Source organism: Oncorhynchus gorbuscha, linkage group LG04, assembly GCF_021184085.1.
Source record: "Oncorhynchus gorbuscha isolate QuinsamMale2020 ecotype Even-year linkage group LG04, OgorEven_v1.0, whole genome shotgun sequence".
Lineage (NCBI taxonomy): Eukaryota > Metazoa > Chordata > Actinopteri > Salmoniformes > Salmonidae > Oncorhynchus > Oncorhynchus gorbuscha.
The window spans coordinates 84,003,592-84,024,662 of record NC_060176.1 but is presented as its reverse complement, the minus strand read 5'-3'; the positions used below and the strand labels follow the sequence as shown (position 1 = coordinate 84,024,662).

At 47.9% G+C, this 21,071-nt stretch overlaps 1 protein-coding gene across 1 annotated transcript in view; it reads left to right on the top strand.

Annotated features, from left to right (window-relative positions):
• The window catches only part of LOC124033065 (AT-rich interactive domain-containing protein 3A-like), a gene marked incomplete in the record, with an annotated part of 189,456 nt that overhangs the window by 103,010 nt on the left and 65,375 nt on the right, over window positions 1–21,071 (top strand). Inside the window, 1 exon segment of the mRNA XM_046344989.1 lies at window positions 13,854–13,926. Within this exon segment, the coding sequence (XP_046200945.1) occupies window positions 13,854–13,926 (73 nt within the window).

Genomic DNA, 21,071 nt, shown 5'->3' with positions numbered 1-21,071 from the left:
CTGCTGGCCTAGCAGCACTCAGGGAGGTGTAGTGTGTTGCTCTCTGCTGGCCTAGCAGCACTCAGGAGGTGTAGTGTGTTGCTCTCTGCTGGCCTAGCAGCACTCAGGGGGTGTAGTGTGTTGCTCTCTGCTGGCCTAGCAGCACTCAGGGGTGTAGTGTGTTGCTCTCTGCTGGCCTAGCAGCACTCAGGGGGTGTAGTGTGTTGCTCTCTGCTGGCCTAGCAGCACTCAGGGGGTGTAGTGTGTTGCTCTCTGCTGGCCTAGCAGCACTCAGGAGGTGTAGTGTGTTGCTCTCTGCTGGCCTAGCAGCACTCAGGGAGGTGTAGTGTGTTGCTCTCTGCTGGCCTAGCAGCACTCAGGTGGATATATTTTACCAGGGTGTAGTGTGTTGCTCTCTGCTGGCCTAGCAGCACTCAGGGAGGTGTAGTGTGTTGCTCTCTGCTGGCCTAGCAGCACTCAGGGGGTGTAGTGTGTTGCTCTCTGCTGGCCTAGCAGCACTCAGGGGGTGTAGTGTGTTGCTCTCTGCTGGCCTAGCAGCACTCAGGGAGGTGTAGTGGATGCTCTCTGCTGGCCTAGCAGCACTCAGGGAGGTGTAGTGTGTTGCTCTCTGCTGGCCTAGCAGCACTCAGGGGGTGTAGTGTGTTGCTCTCTGCTGGCCTAGCAGCACTCAGGGAGGTGTAGTGTGTTGCTCTCTGCTGGCCTAGCAGCACTCAGGGAGGTGTAGTGTGTTGCTCTCTGCTGGCCTAGCAGCACTCAGGGAGGTGTAGTGTGTTGCTCTCTGCTGGCCTAGCAGCACTCAGGGAGGTGTAGTGTGTTGCTCTCTGCTGGCCTAGCAGCACTCAGGGAGGTGTAGTGTGTTGCTCTCTGCTGGCCTAGCAGCACTCAGGGAGGTGTAGTTGTGGCAAGTTTTAGCATTAAAAAATGTGGCCTCTTTGTTCACTTTTCATCTCCCCTCCCCCTGATGTTCAATCACTTATTTTTATTTCGTTCGTTGTTTAAAAAAAAGACGTTTTTTTACATCGTAGACTGGTCATTGATTGTTAACATCTAAAGTTGGGTAATTCTGTACTAGCTATAAGAGAGGGACAAGTACTCTCACTCCCGGTGGTCTCAGGTAATGGGTTGGAAACATCACCATTTGTGATTTCATCAGGGGGGGATTACAGTGTAATTGACAGGGGTTTACAGACAGGTATTTTTGAAGTGCTGCCCTGTAGTAATGGGGTCCTTTGGAGAGCTGAGTAGAGAACGTGGTTGGGGATAAGTGTGTGTGGGTGTCTCTGTGTGTGTGTCTCTGTGTGTGTGTGGAAGGATGAAAGGAGGTATGGAGGGGAGGAAGGATGGATGGAGGGAAGGATGGAATGAAGGAGGGAAGGATGGAGGGAAGGAAGGAAGGATGGATGGAAGGAAGGAAGGATGGAGGGAAAAAGGACATTCCCCTTTCCATGTGGGGATATTTATAGCTCAGGCACAGACACACACACAGCAGGACAGGAGAGTACTTGGTCGGGCAGGAGGGACGGAGAGACGGACACTGAAAAAAGGACAGTTAATGATAGTGGTGGAAAACTGGCTGGATATATTTACCAGAGAGAGACATGGTCATGGATATATTTACCAGAGAGAGACATGGTCATGGATGTATTTACCAGAGAGAGACATGGTCATGGATATATTTACCAGAGAGAGAGAGACATGGTCATGGATATATTTACCAGAGAGACATGGTCATGGATATATTTACCAGAGAGACATGGTCATGGATATATTTACCAGAGAGACATGGTCATGGATATATTTACCAGAGAGAGAGAGACATGGTCATGGATATATTTACCAGAGAGAGACATGGTCATGGATATATTTACCAGAGAGAGAGAGACATGGTCAGAGAGAGACATGGTCATGGATATATTTACCAGAGAGACATGGTCATGGATATATTTACCAGAGAGAGACATGGTCATGGATATATTTACCAGAGAGACATGGTCATGGATATATTTACCAGAGAGACATGGTCATGGATATATTTACCAGAGAGGTCATGGATATATTTACCAGAGAGAGACATGGTCATGGATATATTTACCAGAGAGAGAGAGACATGGTCATGGATATATTTACCAGAGAGAGACATGGTCATGGATATATTTACCAGAGAGACATGGTCATGGATATATTTACCAGAGAGACATGGTCATGGATATATTTACCAGAGAGAGACATGGTCATGGATATATTTACCAGAGAGAGATGGATATGGTCATGGATATATTTACCAGAGAGAGACATGGTCATGGATATATTTACCAGAGAGAGACATGGTCATGGATATATTTACCAGAGAGACATGGTCATGGATATATTTACCAGAGAGAGACATGGTCATGGATATATTTACCAGAGAGAGACATGGTCATGGATATATTTACCAGAGAGAGACATGGTCATGGATATATTTACCAGAGAGAGACATGGTCATGGATATATTTACCAGAGAGACATGGTCATGGATATATTTACCAGAGAGAGAGACATGGTCATGGATATATTTACCAGAGAGAGACATGGTCATGGATATATTTACCAGAGAGAGAGAGACATGGTCATGGATATATTTACCAGAGAGACATGGTCATGGATATATTTACCAGAGAGAGAGAGACATGGTCATGGATATATTTACCAGAGAGAGACATGGTCATGGATATATTTACCAGAGAGAGACATGGTCATGGATATATTTACCAGAGAGAGACATGGTCATGGATATATTTACCAGAGAGAGACATGGTCATGGATATATTTACCAGAGAGAGACATGGTCATGGATATATTTACCAGAGAGAGACATGGTCATGGATATATTTACCAGAGAGAGAGACATGGTCATGGATATATTTACCAGAGAGAGAGAGACATGGTCATGGATATATTTACCAGAGAGAGACATGGTCATGGATATATTTACCAGAGAGAGACATGGTCATGGATATATTTACCAGAGAGAGACATGGTCATGGATATATTTACCAGAGAGACATGGTCATGGATATATTTACCAGAGAGACATGGTCATGGATATATTTACCAGAGAGACATGGTCATGGATATATTTACCAGAGAGAGAGAGACATGGTCATGGATATATTTACCAGAGAGAGAGAGACATGGTCATGGATATATTTACCAGAGAGAGAGACATGGTCATGGATATATTTACCAGAGAGAGACATGGTCATGGATATATTTACCAGAGAGAGAGACATGGTCATGGATATATTTACCAGAGAGAGAGAGACATGGTCATGGATATATTTACCAGAGAGACATGGTCATGGATATATTTACCAGAGAGAGACATGGTCATGGATATATTTACCAGAGAGAGACATGGTCATGGATATATTTACCAGAGAGACATGGTCATGGATATATTTACCAGAGAGACATGGTCATGGATATATTTACCAGAGAGACATGGTCATGGATATATTTACCAGAGAGACATGGTCATGGATATATTTACCAGAGAGAGACATGGTCATGGATATATTTACCAGAGAGACATGGTCATGGATATATTTACCAGAGAGAGACATGGTCATGGATATATTTACCAGAGAGAGACATGGTCATGGATATATTTACCAGAGAGACATGGTCATGGATATATTTACCAGAGAGAGACATGGTCATGGATATATTTACCAGAGAGAGAGACATGGTCATGGATATATTTACCAGAGAGAGAGAGACATGGTCATGGATATATTTACCATGATGGATATATTTACCAGAGAGAGACATGGTCATGGATATATTTACCAGAGAGAGAGAGACATGGTCATGGATATATTTACCAGAGAGAGAGAGACATGGTCATGGATATATTTACCAGAGAGAGAGAGACATGGTCATGGATATATTTACCAGAGAGAGAGACATGGTCATGGATATATTTACCAGAGAGAGAGAGACATGGTCATGGATATATTTACCAGAGAGACATGGTCATGGATATATTTAAGAGAGAGACATGGTCATGGATATATTTACCAGAGAGAGAGAGACATGGTCATGGATATATTTACCAGAGAGAGAGACATGGTCATGGATATATTTACCAGAGAGAGAGAGACATGGTCATGGATATATTTACCAGAGAGAGACATGGTCATGGATATATTTACCAGAGAGAGACATGGTCATGGATATATTTACCAGAGAGAGACATGGTCATGGATATATTTACCAGAGAGAGACATGGTCATGGATATATTTACCAGAGAGAGAGACATGGTCATGGATATATTTACCAGAGAGAGACATGGTCATGGATATATTTACCAGAGAGAGACATGGTCATGGATATATTTACCAGAGAGAGAGACATGGTCATGGATATATTTACCAGAGAGAGAGAGACATGGTCATGGATATATTTACAGAGAGAGAGAGATGATATATTTACCAGACATGGTCATGGATATATTTACCAGAGAGAGACATGGTCATGGATATATTTACCAGAGAGAGAGACATGGTCATGGATATATTTACCAGAGAGAGAGAGACATGGTCATGGATATATTTACCAGAGAGAGACATGGTCATGGATATATTTACCAGAGAGAGACATGGTCATGGATATATTTACCAGAGAGAGAGAGACATGGTCATGGATATATTTACCAGAGAGAGACATGGTCATGGATATATTTACCAGAGAGAGACATGGTCATGGATATATTTACCAGAGAGAGAGAGACATGGTCATGGATATATTTACCAGAGAGAGACATGGTCATGGATATATTTACCAGAGAGACATGGTCATGGATATATTTACCAGAGAGAGACATGACATGGTCATGGATATATTTACCAGAGAGAGAGACATGGTCATGGATATATTTACCAGAGAGAGACATGGTCATGGATATATTTACCAGAGAGAGACATGGTCATGGATATATTTACCAGAGAGACATGGTCATGGATATATTTACCAGAGAGAGACATGGTCATGGATATATTTACCAGAGAGAGACATGGTCATGGATATATTTACCAGAGAGAGAGAGACATGGTCATGGATATATTTACCAGAGAGAGACATGGTCATGGATATATTTACCAGAGAGACATGGTCATGGATATATTTACCAGAGAGAGAGAGACATGGTCATGGATATATTTACCAGAGAGACATGGTCATGGATATATTTACCAGAGAGACATGGTCATGGATATATTTACCAGAGAGACATGGTCATGGATATATTTACCAGAGAGACATGGTCATGGATATATTTACCAGAGAGAGACATGGTCATGGATATATTTACCAGAGAGAGACATGGTCATGGATATATTTACCAGAGAGACATGGTCATGGATATATTTACCAGAGAGACATGGTCATGGATATATTTACCAGAGAGAGACATGGTCATGGATATATTTACCAGAGAGACATGGTCATGGATATATTTACCAGAGAGAGACATGGTCATGGATATATTTACCAGAGAGACATGGTCATGGATATATTTACCAGAGAGAGACATGGTCATGGATATATTTACCAGAGAGAGACATGGTCATGGATATATTTACCAGAGAGAGACATGGTCATGGATATATTTACCAGAGAGAGACATGGTCATGGATATATTTACCAGAGAGAGACATGGTCATGGATATATTTACCAGAGAGAGACATGGTCATGGATATATTTACCAGAGAGAGACATGGTCATGGATATATTTACCAGAGAGAGAGACATGGTCATGGATATATTTACCAGAGAGAGACATGGTCATGGATATATTTACCAGAGAGAGACATGGTCATGGATATATTTACCAGAGAGAGAGACATGGTCATGGATATATTTACCAGAGAGAGACATGGTCATGGATATATTTACCAGAGAGAGACATGGTCATGGATATATTTACCAGAGAGAGACATGGTCATGGATATATTTACCAGAGAGAGACATGGTCATGGATATATTTACCAGAGAGACATGGTCATGGATATATTTACCAGAGAGAGACATGGTCATGGATATATTTACCAGAGAGAGAGAGACATGGTCATGGATATATTTACCAGAGAGAGAGAGACATGGTCATGGATATATTTACCAGAGAGAGACATGGTCATGGATATATTTACCAGAGAGAGATGGTCATGGATATATTTACCAGAGAGACATGGTCATGGATATATTTACCAGAGAGACATGGTCATGGATATATTTACCAGAGAGAGACATGGTCATGGATATATTTACCAGAGAGAGACATGGTCATGGATATATTTACCAGAGAGAGACATGGTCATGGATATATTTACCAGAGAGACATGGTCATGGATATATTTACCAGAGAGAGACAGAGAGTCGTGTAGAAGAACTTGAGGCTGTCTACCTGTTCCACTGCAGCCCCGTGGATGTGAATGGGAGTGTGCTAGCCTCCCTGTTTCTTGTAATCTATAATCAGCTCCTTGGTCTTACTGATGTTGAGGGAGAGGTTGTTCTGGTACCACACTGTCAGTCAACTGACCTCCTCCCTGTAGGCTGACTCATCGTCACCGGTGATCAAACTAGATTTTTTTGTTGGAGTGGTGCGTTGCCACGCAGTCGTGGATGAACAAGGAGTACAGGAGGGGACTAAGCACGCACCCCTGAGGGTCCCCCATGTTGAAAATCAGCATGGTGGTGGTGATGTTACATTGAACATTACAGACTGGGACAAGGAGAGGTTGAACATTGCAGACTGGGACAAGGAGAGGTTGAACATTACAGACTGGGACAAGGAGAGGTTGAACATTACAGACTGAGACAAGGAGAGGTTGAACATTGCAGACTGAGACAAGGAGAGGTTGAACATTGCAGACTGGGACAAGGAGAGGTTGAACATTACAGACTGGGACAAGGAGAGGTTGAACATTACAGACTGGGACAAGGAGAGGTTGAACATTACAGACTGGGACAAGGAGAGGTTGAACATTACAGACTGAGACAAGGAGAGGTTTAACATTACAGACGGGGACAAGGAGAGGTTGAACATTACAGACTGGGACAAGGAGAGGTTGAACATTACAGACTGGGACAAGGAGAGGTTGAACATTACAGACTGAGACAAGGAGAGGTTTAACATTACAGACTGAGACAAGGAGAGGTTGAACATTACAGACTGAGACAAGGAGAGGATGAACATTACAGACTGAGACAAGGAGAGGATGAACATTACAGACTGAGACAAGGAGAGGTTGTACATTACAGACTGGGACAAGGAGAGGTTGAACATTACAGACTGAGACAAGGAGAGGATGAACATTACAGACTGAGACAAGGAGAGGTTGAACATTACAGACTGGGACAAGGAGAGGTTTAACTGAGTTGTTATGGGAGTCAGCGTAGCCGAGGGAGCCGTTATGGGAGCCAGCGTAGCCGAGGGAGATGTTATGGGAGTTAGCGTAGCCGAGGGAGATGTTATGAGAGTTAGCGTAGCCGAGGGAGATGTTATGGGAGCCAGCATCGCCGAGGGAGTTGTTATGAGAGTTAGCGTCGCCGAGGGAGTTGTTATGAGAGTTAGCGTCGCCGAGGGAGTTGTTATGAGAGTTAGCGTCGCCGAGGGAGTTATTATGGGAGCCAGCATCGCCGAGGGATCTGTTAGGACCGGGCGGGGAGCCAGCTGTTAAAAATCACAGTGTGGCTTCAAAAGTAAGGGCATCGGTAGTGTCAGAAGATATAGTATAGATACTGTAAACTCAGAGAGAGAGAGCAGAGAGAGAGCAGAGAGAGAGAGAGCAGAGAGAGAGAGAGCAGAGAGAGAGAGCAGAGAGAGAGAGAGCAGAGAGAGAGAGAGCAGAGAGAGAGAGAGCAGAGAGAGAGAGAGCAGAGAGAGAGATTGAGAGGGAGAGAGAGTGAGGAGAGAGAGAGAGAGTGAGAGAGAGAGCAGAGAGAGAGAGAGGAGAGAGAGGGAGAGATTGAGAGGGGAGAGAGAGAGAGCAGAGAGATTGAGAGGGAGAGAGAGAGATTGAGAGAGAGAGAGAGAGAGAGAGAGAGAGAGAGAGAGAGAGAGAGAGAGAGAGAGAGAGAGAGAGAGAGAGAGAGAGAGAGAAGGAGGAATATTAACTAGGTGGATATTTGTCCTGTTCAATAGAAATGTGTTGTTTACTTATCCCAACTCCCCCTGACAGTGGTGTCACGGCCAGCCATTAGTGCCTTGCTCAAGGGCACATCGACATATTTTTCACCTTGTCAGCTCAGGGATTTAAACTAATGATCTTTTGGTTATTGGCCCAATGGTCTTACCTCTAGGCTACCTGTTGCCCTGAGAGTGAGAGAAAGGAAAGGCAGCTTTTCAAGTTCTTCGCCGACAGCTCTTTCCCCTCTGGTGACCTGCTGGTACCTAATACCACGAAGCAGGGTTAGCTCTGAACTCAGAGCGCCTAAAGGTCCCATTGAACTCTGTCCTCTCCTCGCAGGGTTCCTTCAAATACTTCAGACACATAAACCAAATGGGGCCCTGACAAGCGTTCAGTTCAGATTGAAAACAATAGCACCCGGTGACTGTCCTGTTGTCTATCTCCTCCTGTCCCCTCCTCTACTGGTGACTGTCCTGTTGTCTTTCTCCTCCTGTCCCCTCCTCTACTGGTGACTGTCCTGTTGTCTTTCTGTTGTCTTTCTCCTCCTGTCCCCTCCTCTACTGGTGACTGTCCTGTTATCTTTCTCCTCCTGTCCCCTCCTCTACTGGTGACTGTCCCGTTGTCTTTCTCCTCCTGTCCACTCCTCTACTGGTGTCTGTCCTGTTGTCTTTCTCCTCCTGTCCCCTCCTCTACTGGTGACTGTCCTGTTATCTTTCTGTTGTCTTTCTCCTCCTGTCCCCTCCTCTACTGGTGACTGTCCTGTTGTCTATCTCCTCCTGTTCCCTCCTCTACTGGTGACTGTTCTGTTGTCTATCTCCTCCTGTCCCCTCCTCTACTGGTGTCTGTCCTGTTGTCTTTCTCCTCCTGTCCCCTCCTCTACTGGTGTCTGTCCTGTTGTCTTTCTCCTCCTGTCCCCTCCTCTACTGGTGTCTGTCCTGTTGTCTTTCTCCTCCTGTCCCCTCCTCTACTGGTGACTGTCCTGTTGTCTATCTCCTCCTGTCCCCTCCTCTACTGGTGACTGTCCTGTTGTCTTTCTGTTGTCTTTCTCCTCCTGTTCCCTCCTCTACTGGTGACTGTTCTGTTGTCTTATCTCCTCCTGTCCCCTCCTCTACTGGTGACTGTCCTGTTGTCTTTCTCCTCCTGTCCCCTCCTCTACTGGTGACTGTCCTGTTGTCTATCTCCTCCTGTCCCCTCCTCTACTGGTGACTGTCCTGTTGTCTTTCTCCTCCTGTCCCCTCCTCTACTGGTGACTGTCCTGTTGTCTATCTCCTCCTGTCCCCTCCTCTACTGGTGACTGTCCTGTTGTCTTTCTCCTCCTGTCCCCTCCTCTACTGGTGTCTGTCCTGTTGTCTTTCTCCTCCTGTCCCCTCCTCTACTGGTGACTGTCCTGTTGTCTTTCTCCTCCTGTCCCCTCCTCTACTGGTGACTGTCCTGTTGTCTTTCTCCTCCTGTCCCCTCCTCTACTGGTGACTGTCCTGTTGTCTTTCTCCTCCTGTCCACTCCTCTACTGGTGACTGTCCTGTTGTCTTTCTGTTGTCTTTCTCCTCCTGTCCCCTCCTCTACTGGTGACTGTCCTGTTGTCTTTCTCCTCCTGTCCCCTCCTCTACTGGTGACTGTCCTGTTGTCTTTCTCCTCCTGTCCCCTCCTCTACTGGTGTCTGTCCTGTTGTCTTTCTCCTCCTGTCCCCTCCTCTACTGGTGACTGTCCTGTTGTCTTTCTCCTCCTGTCCCCTCCTCTACTGGTGACTGTCCTGTTGTCTATCTCCTCCTGTCCCCTCCTCTACTGGTGACTGTCCTGTTGTCTTTCTGTTGTCTTTCTCCTCCTGTCCCCTCCTCTACTGGTGACTGTCCTGTTGTCTTTCTCCTCCTGTCCCCTCCTCTACTGGTGACTGTCCTGTTGTCTATCTCCTCCTGTCCCCTCCTCTACTGGTGACTGTCCTGTTGTCTTTCTGTTGTCTTTCTCCTCCTGTCCCCTCCTCTACTGGTGACTGTCCTGTTGTCTATCTCCTCCTGTCCCCTCCTCTACTGGTGACTGTCCTGTTGTCTTTCTCCTCCTGTCCCCTCCTCTACTGGTGACTGTCCTGTTGTCTATCTCCTCCTGTCCCCTCCTCTACTGGTGACTGTCCTGTTGTCTTTCTGTTGTCTTTCTCCTCCTGTCCCCTCCTCTACTGGTGACTGTCCTGTTGTCTTTCTCCTCCTGTCCCCTCCTCTACTGGTGACTGTCCTGTTGTCTTTCTCCTCCTGTCCCCTCCTCTACTGGTGTCTGTCCTGTTGTCTATCTCCTCCTGTCCCCTCCTCTACTGGTGTCTGTCCTGTTGTCTTTCTCCTCCTGTCCCCTCCTCTACTGGTGTCTGTCCTGTTGTCTTTCTCCTCCTGTCCCCTCCTCTACTGGTGACTGTCCTGTTGTCTTTCTCCTCCTGTCCCCTCCTCTACTGGTGACTGTCCCAAAAATGTAAGTCTGGGTCACGGAATTTCAGAAAATGTCTAAGTAAAAGTCCCCACTTAATAGTAGAACTAGTAGAAAATTGTTAATAACCATTCAATATATATATATATTTTTTATTAAAATAACAATAATTTTATATTTGTTAATTTTTAAGTGATATTTGCAAAAAATGTGGGTTTTAAAACATGTTCTAAGGTCAAATAAATGTCCCCCAATACGAATCACTGTTTATGTAATACATATTAGCTCAGAGAACTATTCTGTGTTCAGCAGTAAAAGTATTGTAGGGGAATACTCAGTAGGGTCTGTAGACTGTAGATGTGGTGTGGTTTCACAGGGAATACTCAGTAGGGTCTGTAGACTGTAGATGTGGTGTGGTTACACAGGGAATACTCAGTAGGGTCTGTAGACTGTAGATGTGGTTACACAGGGAATACTCAGTAGGGTCTGTAGACTGTAGATGTGGTTACACAGGGAATACTCAGTAGGGTCTGTAGACTGTAGATGTGGTGTGGTTACACAGGGAATACTCAGTAGGGTCTGTAGACTGTAGATGTGGTGTGGTTTCACAGGGAATACTCAGTAGGGTCTGTAGACTGTAGATGTGGTGTGGTTTCACAGGGAATACTCAGTAGGGTCTGTAGACTGTAGATGTGGTGTGGTTTCACAGGGAATACTCAGTAGGGTCTGTAGACTGTAGATGTGGTGTGGTTTCACAGGGAATACTCAGTAGGGTCTGTAGACTGTAGATGTGGTTTCACAGGGAATACTCAGTAGGGTCTGTAGACTGTAGATGTGGTGTGGTTTCACAGGGAATACTCAGTAGGGTCTGTAGACTGTAGATGTGGTGTGGTTTCACAGGGAATACTCAGTAGGGTCTGTAGACTGTAGATGTGGTGTGGTTTCACAGGGAATACTCAGTAGGGTCTGTAGACTGTAGATGTGGTGTGGTTTCACAGGGAATACTCAGTAGGGTCTGTAGACTGTAGATGTGGTGTGGTTTCACAGGGAATACTCAGTAGGGTCTGTAGACTGTAGATGTGGTGTGGTTTCACAGGGAATACTCAGTAGGGTCTGTAGACTGTAGATGTGGTGTGGTTTCACAGGGAATACTCAGTAGGGTCTGTAGACTGTAGATGTGGTGTGGTTTCACAGGGAATACTCAGTAGGGTCTGTAGACTGTAGATGTGGTGTGGTTTCACAGGGAATACTCAGTAGGGTCTGTAGACTGTAGATGTGGTTTCACAGGGAATACTCAGTAGGGTCTGTAGACTGTAGATGTGGTTTCACAGGGAATACTCAGTAGGGTCTGTAGACTGTAGATGTGGTGTGGTTTCACAGGGAATACTCAGTAGGGTCTGTAGACTGTAGATGTGGTGTGGTTTCACAGGGAATACTCAGTAGTGGGTCTGTAGACTGTAGATGTGGTGTGGTTTCACAGGGAATACTCAGTAGGGTCTGTAGACTGTAGATGTGGTGTGGTTTCACAGGGAATACTCAGTAGGGTCTGTAGACTGTAGATGTGGTTTCACAGGGAATACTCAGTAGGGTCTGTAGACTGTAGATGTGGTGTGGTTTCACAGGGAATACTCAGTAGGGTCTGTAGACTGTAGATGTGGTGTGGTTTCACAGGGAATACTCAGTAGGGTCTGTAGACTGTAGATGTGGTGTGGTTTCACAGGGAATACTCAGTAGGGTCTGTAGACTGTAGATGTGGTGTGGTTTCACAGGGAATACTCAGTAGGGTCTGTAGACTGTAGATGTGGTGTGGTTTCACAGGGAATACTCAGTAGGGTCTGTAGACTGTAGATGTGGTGTGGTTACACAGGGAATACTCAGTAGGGTCTGTAGACTGTAGATGTGGTTTCACAGGGAATACTCAGTAGGGTCTGTAAACTGTAGATGTGGTGTGGTTTCACAGGGAATACTCAGTAGGGTCTGTAGACTGTAGTCCCAACACTCTACCCACTAGGCTACCTGCTGGTTACTCGTCCAATGCTCTAACCACTAGGCTACCTGTCTTTAACCACTAGGCTACCTGCTGGTTACTAGTCCAATGCTCTAACCACTAGGCTACCTGCTGGTTACTAGTCCAACACTCTAACCACTAGGCTACCTGCTGGTTACTAGTCCAACACTCTAACCACTAGGCTACCTGCTGGTTACTGACCCAACACTCTAACCACTAGGCTACCTGCTGGTTACTGACCCAACACTCTAACCACTAGGCTACCTGCTGGTTACTGGCCCAACACTCTAACCACTAGACTACCTGCTGGTTACTAGTCCAACACTCTAACCACTAGGCTACCTGCTGGTTACTAGTCCAATGCTCTAACCACTAGGCTACCTGCTGGTTACTAGTCCAACGCTCTAACCACTAGGCTACCTGCTGGTTACTAGTCCAACGCTCTAACCACTAGGCTACCTGCTGGTTACTAGTCCAACACTCTAACCACTAGGCTACCTGCTGGTTACTAGTCCAACACTCTAACCACTAGGCTACCTGCTGGTTACTGGTCCAACACTCTAACCACTAGGCTACCTGCTGGTTACTAGTCCAACACTCTAACCACTAGGCTACCTGCTGGTTACGAGTCCAACGCTCTAACCACTAGGCTACCTGCTGGTTACTGGTCCAACGCTCTAACCACTAGGCTACCTGCTGGTTACTGGTCCAACACTCTACCCACTAAACTACCTGCTGGTTACTGGTCCAACACTCTAACCACTAGGCTACCTGCTGGTTACTCGTCCAACACTCTAACCACTAGGCTACCTGCTGGTTACTGGTCCAACGCTCTAACCACTAGGCTACCTGCTGGTTACTGGTCCAACACTCTACCCACTAAACTACCTGCTGGTTACTGGTCCAACACTCTAACCACTAGGCTACCTGCTGGTTACTGGTCCAACACTCTAACCACTAGGCTACCTGCTGGTTACTGTAATTTCTATTAGACATATTTCAGTACGAAAGGACTCATGTTTGCCAATAGGCCAGTTTTAACCAGTTTTGAGACCTTTTAACCAGTTTTAACACATTTAAACCAGTGTTAACCAGTTTTAACACATTTAAACCAGTTTTAACCTGTTTTCACACATTTTAACCAGTTTTAAAATTTAAACCAGTTTTAACATTTGAACCAGTTTTAACATTTGAACCAGTTTGAACCAGTTTGAACTCGTTTTAACGAGATTATTATCTGACTGAATCACCTTGTTTTCCTTCTAGTTGTACGAGTTGGACGATGAGGTCAAGAGGAAAGAGTTTCTTGATGACCTCTTCAGTTTTATGCAGAAGAGAGGTGAGTTCTTAATATACCATAATGTAATACATATCTCATAATATATATATATATATATCAACACAACTATACCTTTCTTGGAGCATAGTGATTCTTGTCCAATTTGTAAGTCGCTCTGGATAAGAGCGTCTGCTAAATGACTTAAATGTAAATGTAAATGTGAATCTATAGTGGTTGTTAAAACTGTTTGAATGTTTTAGCGTGTCACACATCCTCAACAGACAGGAGATCAGACTTCCTGTTCCAGGTTCTGATCAGAGGATGACACATTAGCTAAACTTCAATTAGAAAACATTTATTTTTGTGAAAGGTTTGCCTGTAGTTGCTCCAAGCTAATTTTCTCAAAGTCCTTTGACAGAAACATGTGTGTGTGTATCTCTGTCCGTCCTTCCGTCAGTCCGTTTGTCTTGTGAAAACTGCTGCAGATGTTAGACAGCCTTAACAACAGGAGAATGTGGCTGAGTGTTTTGAAGGCCCCGAGGTCCCAGAGGCCCCAGAGGTCCCCGAGGCCCCAAAGGTCCCAGAGGCCCCCGAGGCCGCAGGGGCCCCAGAGCCTGGATAGTATTTGGGGTCTGGGTAGTGTTTGGGGTCTGGATAGTATTTGGGGTCTGGATAGTATTTGGGGTCTGGATAGTATTTGGGGTCCTGGATAGTATTTGGGGCTTGGATAGTATTTGGGGCTTGGATAGTATTTGGGGCTTGGATAGTATTTGGGGCTTGGGTAGTATTTGGGGTCCTGGATAGTATTTGGGGTCTGGATAGTATTTGGGGTTTGGATAGTATTTGGGTCTGGGTTGTATTTGGGGTCTGGATAGTATTTGGGCTCCTGGATAGTATTTGGGGTCTGGATAGTATTTGGGGCTTGAACAGTATTTGGGGTCTGGATAGTATTTGGGGTCTGGATAGTATTTGGGGTCCGGTGCTGTTTCCTGCAGCTTTACTTCTCTACCAGGAGAGGGAGGTGACAGGGGGTTGATCCATACCACAGTGGCACGCTAACCAACCCCTCAACCCCCTCAACCCCTCCAACACAACCCCCTCCCTTCCAACATAATCCCCCTTCTAACACAATCCCCCTCAACCCTCCAATACAATCCCCCTCCCAACACAATCCCCCTTCCAACACAATCCCCCTCAAACCTCCAGCACAATCCCCCTCCCTCCAACACAATCCCCTCCAACACAACCCCCTCCCTTCCAACACAATCCACCCCCCTTCCAACACAATCCCCCTCACCTCAGCCCTCAGCCCTCAGCCCTATGCCCTCAGCCCTCAGCCCTCAGCCCTATGCCCTATGCCCTATGCCCTCAGCCCTCAGCCCTCAGCCCCCTCCCCTCAGCCCTCAGCCCTCACCTCAGCCCTCAGCCCTCAGCCCCCTCCCCTCAGCCCTCAGCCCTCAGCCCCTCCCCTCAGCCCTCACCTCAGCCCTCAGCCCTCAGCCCCCTCCCCTCAGCCCTCACCTCAGCCCTCAGCCCTCAGCCCTCACCTCAGCCCTCACCTCAGCCCTCAGCCCTCAGCCCTTGGGGGAATCCCCCCTCACCTCAGCCCTCAGCCCTCAGCCCTCAGCCCTCAGCCCTCAGCCCTCACCTCAGCCCTCAGCCCTCAGCCCTTGGGGGAATCCCCCCTCACCTCAGCCCTCACCTCAGCCCTCAGCCCTCAGCCCTCAGCCCTCAGCCCTTGGGGGAATCCCCACTGCCATATTTGTCATAGGTCCAAATGATGAGCCAAGCAAGGCAAGTTTGCAACGTAAGCCCCTCAGCCCTCGTTTTTAATGGAGTTTGAGTGTACAATTATGTTCACTTCAGAACCTGAAACGCCCCATAATTCAATTTGCGGTGATTGTACATCCACTAAGATAAGTCCGCCAAAATGTAAAACCTCAACATCAATATGGAGTCAACATACAAGTGTTAGTAAAAACGAATGTAAAGAAGTTAGAAATTGTTATATTAATGCACAAACACGTCTTGTAAAAATAATTCGGTTTTTGTTTGGTTATCTTTTGGAAATTGTAGAAATAAAACATTTTCCTTCTTCAGAAGTTCCAGCTGGGCAGGCTAACATTCGTTAGCTAATAAATTTACTAGCTATCATACAGTAGGCAGGGTTAACGTGAGTTAGCTAATTAATTTACTAGCTATCATACAGTAGGCAGGCTAATGTTAGTTAGCTAATTAATTTACTAGCTATCATACAGTAGGCAGGCTAACGTTAGTTAGCTAATTAATTTACTAGCTATCATACAGAAGGCAGGCTAACGTTAGTCAGCTAATTAATTTACTAGCTGTCATACAGTAGCCAGGCTAACGTTAGTTAGCTAATTAATTTACTAGCTATCATACAGTAGGCAGGCTAACATTAGCTAGCTAATACATTTACTAGCTATCATACAGTAGGCAGGCTAACATTAGCTAGCTAATTCATTTACTAGCTATCATACAGTAGGCAGGCTAACATTAGCTAGCTAATTCATTTACTAGCTATCATACAGTAGGTGTATATTAATAATTATATATTTAATAGAAGTAGACATGCACTCATAATTCACTGGCATATATTACTGTAGCTCTTAACAAGCTACCTGAAAACATTGCAGGATGAAGGTGTGTCGAAACCATTCCTCTCTCACCTTGCAAGTGTCAACTCGTCAGACGTCATGACACGTCATCAGAAGTGTCCCCTTAATTGGAGGGCTGAGGGGAGAGGGTGTGTCTTTTAAGTGTTTGGAATGCTGCCACAGTTATTGGACACAAAGACAGAGCTCTATTTTAGGAGTACAAGACTTGCTTGTCGGTATGTTTTTGTTATTTTTGTTTGGGCGTTCTTTATGATGAGGGCGGCAGGTAGCTTAGCAGTGTCACGACTTCCGCCGAAGTTGGTGCCTCTCCTTGTTCGGGCGGCGTGCGACGGTCGACGCCACCGATCTACGTTTCCTTTTCCACTTGATTTGTCTTCATTGTCCACACCTGGTTCCCATTACGTTATCATTTATTCCCTATTTAACCCCCTGGTTCCCACATGGTTTTGTGCGTGTTTGTTCTTTGTTAAGTTGTCGCTCTGTTGTGTCGAGTATTTTTCCCTGTCTGGAATTTGTTTGTGATTTTCCGAGTAAAGTACTTTTTTACTCAGTTCTGTGTCCTGACTCCGTCCTACCTGCTGCACACTGACTCATGACAAGCAGTAAGGTAGCTTAGCAGTAGGAGTGGTGGGCCAGTAACTGAAAGGTCGCTGGCTTGAAGCCCCTAGCCTACCACAGTAGGTGAATAATCAGTCTATGTGCCCTTGAGCAAGGCACTTCATCCTAATTGGTCCTGTAAATGACTCTGGATAAGTGTCTGCTAAAGGATGTGAATGTTTTGTGGGCCAAGTTAGGGTTAGGACTAGGAACCAGGCAGCACTAGGACCCACAATAAACCCAACCAAGCCAGAACCCAACCACAGACTAGTAACCAGGCAGCACTAGGACCTACAATAAACCCAACCAAGCCAGAACCCAACCACAGACTAGGAACCAGGCAGCACTAGGACACACAATAAACCCAACCAAGCCAGAACCCAACCACAGACTAGAAACCAGGCAGCACTAGGACCCACAATAAGCCCAACCAAGCCATCCATCATTCCTTCAATTCTGACCAGTTTCCCAGTCCCTGCTGACGAAAAACATCCCCATAGCATGATGCTGCCACCACCATGCTTCACTGTGGGGATGGTGTTCTCGGGGTGATGAGCAGTGTTGGGTTTGTGCCAGACATAGCGTTTTCCTCGATGGCCAAAAAGCTACATTTTAGTCTCATCTGACTAGAGTACCTTCTTCCATATGTTTGGGGAGTCTCCCACATGCCTTTTGACGAACAGGGTGTGACAGGAAGAGGTACACAGGGTGTGACAGGAAGAGACATAGTCAAATAAATTATTGGATCTTAATTACCTTTGCTCTCTCTGTCTCTCTCTCTCCCTCTCTCTCTCTCTCTCTCTCTCTCTCTCCCTCTCTCTCTCTCTCTCTCTCTCTCTCTCTCTCTCTCGCTCTCTCTCTCGCTCGCTCTCTCTCCCTCTCTCTCCCTCTCTCTCTCTCTCTCTCTCTCTCTCTCTCTCTCTCTCTCTCTCTCTCTCTCTCTCTCTCTCTCTCTCTCTCTCTCCCTCTCTCTCTCTCCCTCTCTCTCTCTCTGTCTCTCTCTCTCTGTCTCTCTCTCTCTCGCTCGCTCTCTCTCCCTCTCTCTCTCACTCTCTCTCTCTCTCTCGCTCTCTCTCTCGCTCTCGCTCTCTCTCTCTCTCTCCCTCTCTCTCTCTCTGTCTCTCTCTCTCTCGCTCTCTCCCTCTCTCTCTCTCTCACTCTCTCTCTCTCTCTCTGTCTCTGTCTCTGTCTCTGACTCTCTCACACACACACAGTACACTCCCTCACTCCCCCTATATTTAATGTGGAGTCTTCGGTGATAGTGACATCACATGGTGAGTCCAGCATGTTCCTGTATTGATCCAGTCATTGTTTAGTATCATTGATTCACTGCAGCGATGCTCATCGTCCTACAGGAAGCCTGTGATGAAGTAAATCTTATTAATTTGGCTGCTGAATAACTACTATCTGACAGCATCGCCTGCATTAAGAATCACTACATTGACTCTTAACACACCAGGCAGTTAAAACCTTTGAATGATCAGAGGTACATACTTGTAGGTTTTTTCCTGAGCACATCACTTGTTATTGTGTATAAATCTTCTTATTCCTCTGTTGATTTCTCTTTATGTTTGCTATTCAAACAGGTTTGTCTAATTTTAAATCCAGTAGTTTGTTACTGTGAAACCATAGAACATCTGTCAATGGTTTTGAACTAGGTCCTAGTCAGTCATGAAACTGTCAACTTGACATTTCATTCAATACCACATCAATACGCCCTAAAACTCTGTTCCTAAACATGTCTCCTCCCTAAACCTCCTCTATTCTCTAGGAAGACTTCCTGTCTCTCTCGGTCCCAGAAGTCCAGCCTGGTATTACCCGACTATATATGAAACGGCAGATGAAACTTTTCTCCAGTTAGTCTTCACCTCCACTGTGCTGTGTTCCCTCGTTGCACCCCGCTGTGCTCCAGCTCTCCTCCTCTCCTCCCTCTCCTCCTCTCCTCCTCTCTTCTCCTCTCCTCCCTCTCCTCCTCACCTCCTATCCTCCCCCTCTCCTCTCCTCCTCTCCTCCTCTCCTCCCCCTGTCCTCTCCTCCCCCTCTCCTCTGCTCCTCTCCTCCCCCTCTCCCCCTCTCCTCTCCTCCTCTGCTCCCCCTCTCCTCTGCTCCTCTCCTCCCCCTCTCCCCCTCTCCTCTCCTCCTCTCCTCCCCCTCTCCTCTCCTCCCCTCTCCTCTCCTCCTCTCCTCTCCTCCCCCTCTCCTCTCCTCCCCTCTCCTCTCCTCCTCTCCTCTCCTCCCCCTCTCCTCTCCTCCCCCTCTCCTCTCCACCCCCTCTCATCTCCTCCCACTCTCCTCTCCTCCCCTCTCCTCTCCTCCCCCTCTCCTCTCCACCCCCTCTCCTCTCCTCCCCCTCTCCCCTCTCCACCCCCTCTCCTCTCCTCCCCTCTCCTCTCCTCCCCCTCTCCTCTCCACCCCTCTCCTCCCCTCTCCTCTCCTCCCCCTCTCCTCTCCCTCTCCTCTCCTCCCCCTCTCCTCTCCTCCTCCTCCCCCTCCTCTCCCTCCCCCTCTCCTCCCCCTCTCTCTCCTCTCCTCCCCCTCTCCTCTCCACCCCTCTCCTCTCCTCCCCCCTCTCCTCTCCACCCCTCTCCTCTCCTCCCCCTCTCCTCTCCTCCCCTCTCCTCTCCCTCTCCTCTCCACCCCCTCTCCTCTCCACCCCCTCTCCTCTCCACCCCCTCTCCTCCCCCTCTCTTCTCCACCCCCTCTCCTCTCCTCCCACTCTCCTCCCCCTCCTCTCCCTCTCCACCCCCTCTCCTCCCCCTCTCCTCTCCACCCCATCTCCTCTCCTCCCACTCTCCTCTCCTCCCCCTCTCCTCTCCTCCCCCTCTCCTCTCCACCCCCTCTCCTCCTCCCCTCTCCTCTCCACCCCCTCGCCTCTCCTCCCCCTCTCCTCTCCACCCCCTCTCCTCTCCTCCCCCTCTCCTCCCCTCTCCTCTCCCTCTCCTCTCCTCCCCCTCTCCTCTCCTCCCCCTCTCCCCTCCACCCCTCTCCTCTCCTCCCCCTCCCCTCTCCTCCCCCTCTCCTCTCCACCCCCTCCCCTCTCCTCCCCCTCTCCTCCCCTCCTCTCCACCCCTCTCCCCTTCTCCGCTCCTCCCCTCTCCTCTCCTCCCCCTCTCCTCTCCTCACCCTCTCCTCTCCTCCCCTCTCCTCTCCACCTCCTCTCCTCTCCCTCCTCTCCTCCCCCTCTCCTCTCCACCCCCTCTCCTCTCCTCCCCTCTCCTCCTCCTCTCCTCCCCTCTCCTCTCCTCCCCCTCTCCTCTCCTCACCCTCCCCTCTCCTCCCCCTCTCCTCCCCCTTCTCCTCTCCACCTCCTCTCCTCTCCTCCTCCTCTCCTCCCCCTCTCCTCTCCACCCCCTCTCCTCTCCTCCCCCTCTCCCCCCTCTCCTCTCCCTCTCCTCTCCCTCCCCCTCTCCTCTCCTCCCCCTCTCCTCTCCACCCCCTCTCCTCTCCTCCCCCTCCCCCTCTCCTCCCCCTCTCCTCTCCACCCCTCCCCTCTCCTCCCCCTCCTCCCCTCCTCTCCACCCCCTCTCCCCTTCTCCTCTCCTCCCCCTCTCCTCTCCTCCCCCTCTCCTCTCCTCACCCTCTCCTCTCCTCCCCTCTCTCCCCCTCTCCTCCTCCCCCTCTCCTCTCCTCCTCCTCTCCTCTCCTCTCCTCCTCTCCTCTCCCCCTCTCCTCTCCTCCCCCTCTCCTCCTCCTCTCCTCTCCTCTCCTCTCCTCCTCTCCTCCCTCTCCTCTCCTCTCCTCTCCCCCTCTCCTCTCCCCCCCTCTCCTCCTCCTCTCCTCTCCTCTCCTCCTCTCCTCTCCTCCTCTCCTCTCCTCCTCTCCTCCCCCTCTCCTCTCCTCCTCCCCCTCTCCTCTCCTCTCCTCTCCTCTCCTCCTCCTCCTCTCCTCCTCTCCTCTCCTCTCCCTCTCTCTCCTCTCCTCCCCCTCTCCTCCTCCCCCCTCTCCTCTCCTCTCCTCCTCTCCTCCTCC